Source organism: Nansenia antarctica (assembly GCF_963989245.1).
Source record: "Nansenia antarctica genome assembly, chromosome: 2".
Classification (NCBI taxonomy): domain Eukaryota; kingdom Metazoa; phylum Chordata; class Actinopteri; order Argentiniformes; family Microstomatidae; genus Nansenia; species Nansenia antarctica.
Window position 1 is genome coordinate 3,399,086 of NC_137675.1, and position 6,489 is coordinate 3,405,574.

General features: G+C 52.4%; 1 protein-coding gene across 1 annotated transcript in view; it reads right to left on the reverse strand.

The window, feature by feature from the left end:
• The window catches only part of gaa2 (alpha glucosidase 2), a 28,550-nt gene extending 22,314 nt beyond the window's left edge, over window positions 1-6,236 (reverse strand). The window contains exons 1-5 of the mRNA XM_080550659.1: window positions 6,222-6,236; window positions 5,314-5,511; window positions 4,258-4,860; window positions 3,643-3,788; window positions 2,979-3,144 (exon numbers count right to left, since the gene is read on the reverse strand). Coding sequence (XP_080406785.1) covers window positions 2,979-3,144; window positions 3,643-3,788; window positions 4,258-4,860; window positions 5,314-5,406 — 1,008 coding nt within the window. The 5' untranslated portion in view covers window positions 5,407-5,511; window positions 6,222-6,236. The remainder of the gene's footprint in view (window positions 1-2,978; window positions 3,145-3,642; window positions 3,789-4,257; window positions 4,861-5,313; window positions 5,512-6,221) is intronic.
• Between the last annotated feature and the right edge of the window lie 253 nt (window positions 6,237-6,489).

Consider the following 6,489-nt stretch of genomic DNA (forward strand, 5'->3'; position numbering starts at 1 on the left):
ATGAGCATGACATCACAATGAGCACACAATGGTCCGGTTTCTCTCTCTGCCCTACAGGGTGAAACCTGTTAGCGTTAGCATTTGCATTCCTGAGACCTCGGGTGTGTCGGTCTAATAGTCTGTAGTGGTTTGAGGTGAACTGATGAGCATGGCAGGCAGGCAGGCAGGTAGGTAGGTAGGTAGGTAGGTAGGTAGGCAGGCAGGTAGGTAGGCAGGCAGGTAGGTAGGCAGGCAGGCAGGTAGGCAGGCAGGCAGGTAGGTAGGTAGGTAGGTAGGTAGGTAGGTAGGTAGGTAGTGTTACAGCAGCTCACGTCACAAACAACAACAACAACAACAACAACAAAACTAGCTAAGCAGATAGCATAAGCTAAGCTAACCAACGTGATAGTGAGCGGGTTAGCTGTTAACCTCAGCGCTAACCTTACCATGGGTCGGTACGTCCCTGGCCCACATGGTGAGGTTGTTAGCATGTTAGCGGTTAGCCTTACCATGGGCGGGACAGTAGCCACGGTGTTAGCGTGTTAGCAGTTAGCCTCAGCGCTAGCCTTACCATGGGCGGGACAGTAGCCACGGTGTTAACATGTTAGCGGTTAGCCTCAGCGCTAGCCTTACCATTTACATTTACATTTACATTTTTGGCATTTAGCAGACGCCTTATTCCAAAGCGACTTACAATCAATACATTTGAATACTAAGCATGTGAATCAGCAGTCCACCATTCGTTGCAGGAAGAGTAATCTAGCTCGGGCCCGGGGCCACTGATAGAAGAAAAAACCTTCTCCCTATCGCCTTCTACTAAAACTTTTTTTTTTTTTTTTTTATGGAGAAACTGAGAAACAGTACGTTAACAGTACTAAGGGGGGCAATAGAAGTTCTTAGGGACACAGTAGAGGGGAAAGCGGGTGTCTTTAGGAGACGTAGTGGTGAGGGTCAGAAGATGTCTCAGGAGGAGCAGTTAAGATGTAACCTGAAGAGATGGGTCTTCAGTCTACGACGGAAGATGGGTAGTGACTCAGCCGTTCTGACGGCCGTGGGGAGCTCATTCCACCAGCGGGGAGCCAGTGTTGTGAAGAGACGTGATCGGGCAGCCCGACTGCTGTGTAGAGGAGGTGGGGCCAGTCGGCCAGCCGAGGTGGAGGAGCGGAGTGAGCGGGCAGGGGTTTGGGGGGTTACCATTTCCTTCAGGTAGGCAGGGGCTGTCCCTTTAGCTGCCTGGTATGCAAGCACCAGGGTCTTGAATCTGATGCGAGCTGCTATCGGGAGCCAGTGCAGGGTGCGAAGGAGAGGGGTGACATGCGAGTATTTGGGGAGGTTGAATACCAGCCGGGCAGCAGCATTCTGGATGAGCTGCAGAGGTCTAATGGCTGAAGCGGGGAGCCCAGCCAGGAGTACATTGCAGTAATTCAGGCGGGAGATGACCAGTGCCTGGGTCAAGAGTTGCGCTGCCTCTCTGGTAAGGAATGGTCGTATCCTTCTGATGTAGAGGAAGAATCTGCAGGAGCGAGCCGTTGCTGCAATGTTCTCCGCACAGGATAGTCGGTTATCCAGGATCACTCCAAGGTTCTTGGCTGTCAGGGAGGGGGTTACAGTAGAGTTCTCCACTGTGATGGAGAAGTCTTGGAGAGGGCAGGCTTTCCCGGGGATGAAGAGGAGCTCGGTCTTGTTAAGATTGAGCTTGAGATGGTGGTCAGCCATCCAAGTTGAAATGTCAGCGAGACATGCTGAGATACGGGTTGCCACGTGTACATCAGACGGGGGGAAGGACAGGAAGAGTTGAGTGTCGTCTGTGTAGCTGTGGTAGGAGAGCCCATGTGAAGAGATTACCGAGCCAAGAGACTTGGTGTAGAGGGAGAAAAGTAGGGGCCCTAGGACAGAACCCTGGGGTACTCCAGTGGAAAGGGTTCGTGGAGAAGACAGCGATTCTCTCCAGGTCACCTGGTAGGAGCGGCCCGCCAGGTAGGAAGAAAACCAGGAGTGTGCGGTGCCAGAGATGCCCAGGTCTGAGAGGATGGAGAGAAGGATCTGGTGATTGACTGTGTCGAAGGCAGCAGACAGGTCAAGGAGAATGAGAACAGAGGAGAGGGAGGAAGCTTGGGCAGAGTGGAGGGCTTCCGTGACAGCAAGGAGCGCAGTCTCAGTGGAATGCCCAGCCTTGAAGCCGGATTGGTGGGGGTCTAAGTGATCCATCTTCCGGAGATAGTCAGTCAGTTGTTTAGATGCCGCGCGTTCAAGGGTTTTGGAAGGGAAGGAGTTGATTAGGGTGGTAAGGTAAGGAAGGATGTCGGCGGAAATGGATTGGAGAAGGGGGGAGGGGATGGGATCAAGAGGGCATGTGGTTGCCCGCTTTGATGTGATAAGTGTGAGAATCTCATCGGGGGAGAGGGGGGAAAAAGATGACAATCCAGAGACCGAGTGTCGAGGAGAGAGTTTGGAAGGGGTGTTAGCATTGTTAGTGGGAGGAGGGAGAGGTGGGGGGGAAAAGGTGCTGCTGATGTCGTCCACCTTTTTTTCAAAGTAGGTGATAAAGTCATCGGCGGACAGGGAGGAAGGAGGAGGGGGAGGAGGTGGATTAAGGAGTGAAGAGAAAGTGGAGAACAGTTTTCTAGGATTAGAGGCAGAAGAATGTATTTTGGAATGATAGTAGGATGCTTTAGCAGCTGATGCCGAGGAGGCGTAGTTGGCAAGGAGAGAGTGATAGAGGTTAAGGTCATCAGAAAGGCCAGTTTTTCTCCATTTCCTCTCAGCTGCTCTGAGCTCTAGTCTACAAGCATGTAGCGTTTCAGAGAGCCAGGGCGGGACAGTAGCCACGGTGTTAACATGTTAGCGGTTAGCTACGGTTAGCCACGGTGTTAACATGTTAGCGGTTAGCTACGGTTAGCCACGGTGTTGGCATGTTAGCCTCAGCGCTAGCCTTACCATGGGCGGTACAGAAGCCACGGTGTTAGCATGTTAGCGGTTAGCCTCAGCGCTAGCCTTACCATGGGCGGTACGTCCCTGGCCCACATGGTGAGCGTGCTCCACTGGAGGTCGTGCAGGAAGGAGGAGCGGTGCTCTCCCAGGCCGTACAGGAAGCGGCTGGCCAGGGAGGTCGACAGCTGCAGGAACTGGTCGGCATAGAACAGGGGGGCGACTGTCGTGTTGATGCTGGGGGGGGGGGGCAGAGGGGACACAGACATATATACACACAGACAGACAGACCGAGAGAGAGAGAGAGAGAGAGAGAGAGAGAGAGAGAGAGAGAGAGAGAGAGAGAGAGAGAGAGAGAGAGAGAGAGAGAGAGAGAGAGAGACAGAGAGAGAGAGACAGACAGACAGACAGACAGAGAGAGAGAGAGAGAGAGACAGACAGACAGACAGACAGACAGAGAGACAGACAGACAGACAGACAGACAGACAGACAGACAGACACACACACACACACACACACACACACACACACACACACAGGAGAGGGTTAATCTCACCATGTAGAAACACAGTTCTAATGACACAATATAACAATGTGAATCAAGTGTCAAGTGAATTCACACAACTCAAACATGTGCAGAAATACCACATTCCAAACAGTGAGTGATTGACTGATTGATTGATTGATTGATTGGTTGCCAGGTAACAGGTGGTTTAGTGTGTGACTGATGCGTACAGCACAGTTCCAGTGGAGGTCCTCTTCACGATGAGGCCGAAGGGGTCTTTAGACAGCTCCACCGTGTAGGCGGGGTTAGCCGCCCTCTCTGTGGCGTTGGGGACGCTGATTGGCACCTCGAACCGCGAATCAGAGGGGTCGGTTATCTAGACACACACAAAGACACAAAGACACGGACCAATGATGGCAGTCGGTCTGGAACCGGACAGACCTTCTACAAAGACACAAGAGATAAGAGATAAGAGTGAGTTCAGCTTGTATAGATGATTACATCATTCACGTCATCTTGATGCTATATACATCTATGCTATATCACCAACTGCCGAAAAACTCCGGAACCCTCACCACCTAGAGTGTTCCAAGTGTTTTATGTGGCATCTACCTAGCAACATCACTCTGATTGGCTACAAAATGAAGCATCATCGTTTATGCATTTTTGGTGAATGAAGTCACCCTTGGCGCTCTAGAACGTCGAAAATGTGTCCGTCTTTATTCACCCTCGGCACTGAATGAGTAACAAACGCAATCTAACGTTTTCTTTTTTTAATCGTTCAGCAATCAATGAAAAAGATGGGTAACACCCTGTAAGGACCCCCTGTGAGCCCCCCCGCTCACCCTGACTCGTAGCCGTGTGTCCGTCTCGTAGAGCAGGTCCAGCTGCAGGGTGAGGATGTCCCCGGGGTAGTACGTCCTCTCTGCCTTCACCAGGGTCCCCGTCTGGCCCCTGTCCGTGTCGTTGACGGACACCAGGGAGTACGAGGGGAACCCCGGGGGGTAGAAACACCAGGGTACCCCGTTAACCCCCGGGGGGGACGAAGAGGAGGAGGAGGAGGAGGAGGAGGAGGTGGAGGCAGGGATGAAGCAGCAGTTCCTCGCCCAGCACAGCTCCTTGGTCACCACCACCCCTCTCTCCGGGTAGCAGTCGAACCTCCAGGCCTCCGCCACCGAGCTACAAGCCTGGGGCTCGGGTGCGGCGGCTCGACCCCCGTCTCCCGCACCCCTCCCTGGGGCGGGGGCAGAGGCGGAGGAGGGGGTGGCGGGCGGCGGGGGCCTGTGCGGGAGGGCGCTGGAGGGCGTGTGGATCCAGAACAGGGTGGCGAGGAGCCAAACCCCGAAGACGAGGAGGAGGAGGGTGCCCAGGGTGATGAGGGCCGTGGAGATGGAGCAGGACGGCCTCCGAGGTAGCAGGGGGCGCTTGGCTTCCTCGGGCTCCTTCACCTAGGAGCACAACCACAAGACTGACATCACTGAGATGATATGGCGTCGGCCGTACGTTGTATCTTTCTTCGGCTCAGGACCGTACGAAATCATTCAGAGAGGGAGAGGGAGAGGGAGGGGGAGGGAGAGAGGGAGGGAGAAGGAGGGAGAGAGGGAGGGGGAGGGAGAGAGGGAGGGAGGGGGAGGGAGAGAGGGAGGGAGGGGGAGGGAGAGAGGGAGGGAGGGGGAGGGAGAGAGGGAGGGAGGGGGAGAGGGAGAGGGAGAGAGATGGAGAGAGAGAGGGAGAGGGAGAGAGGAAGAGGGAGAGAGGGAGAGAGAGGGAGAGAGGGAGAGAAAGAGAGAGAAAGAGAGAGAGCTGAATTTGTCCTATTATCAGAACACTCATTTTCCTTTTTTCATTTTATAAACTATATGTGAACTTGAGTTCTACCGTCTCTACTCAGTCTCCCTCACCTCAACCACCTCAGGTGGTGCAGGAGGCTCCTCGGACAAGGCAGCACTGGAGAACTGGACGTCCTCGGGACTCAGACGCTTGTAGGACACCATCCTGAGCGAGAGAGTGTGTGTGTGTGTGTGTGTGTGTGTGTGTGTGTGTGTGTGTGTGTAGGGGAGACGTTTGCCCCCTTAAAGAGCTGACCTCAGTTGTGAGGACTGGGAGGCGCTAGCAAGTCAAGGAAACAACAGGAATGCGATGTTATTGACAGTTGACAAGGAAGCTCCACAGCCATAACCACACAACAGGAGGAGACGGGAACCATCACATACTGTAAGTCCTTGTCGTCGAGATTTAACTCCTAATGATCATAACAGTTTATCGTTTGTCACTTTTGTTACAAATCGACCTTCGCCTTAGAAGAACTGTCATGGTTTCTAGTCAAAGCTGTCATTAAATGCCAAAGTTAAACTCACACACACAACCCGAATGACACCAGGGGGGTATTCCATCAACACTGCTAAAGGAAAATCCAGGTTTAGTCTGATAAGTCTCGCGAGTTCTTTAAAATATCCAGGCATAATTGTGGTAAGTCTCGCGAGAGTTATCAAAAAAAATAAGCCAGGATTTTCCTTTAGCGACATTGATGGAATACCCCCCGGCTAGCTAGCCCACCTGATGTCGCTGGCATTCATGTCCAAGTCAAGCCAGGCTATGTCGCTGTGGTCATTGCATATGCAGCTTGCCGTTTCGAAAATGTGCCTATTTGCAATGATCATCAATGAGTTGACCGCCCTCATAACCTCAGCTGTCCAGCTGGCTAGTAGCTAACACACAACAACACTGCAGCTTTCTGCTTCTTTTTACTGGTTTGCTTTGTCGATCTATTATGATATATTATGAAGTAAACAGGAAAACGCATATTTACAGCATGGGAATTTGCTTCCACAGTCTTCGCTCGGCAAAGGGTTTCACGGGTAGGAAGTGAGGAGGTGTTGTGTTGTGATCGCTTCTTGTGTCTCAGTCAAAGCAACTTGGGTTGTTTACTTGTACTTCTTCTGATCTGGCTGCAGCTCTCCACACTGGCGCATTACCGCCCTCTATAGACATGGAGGTGAAACTGAACATATTCTAAATAAGAAGAAGAAGAAGAAGAAGAAGAACCTTTGTTTTGTATAGCACTTTTCCTGCAAACG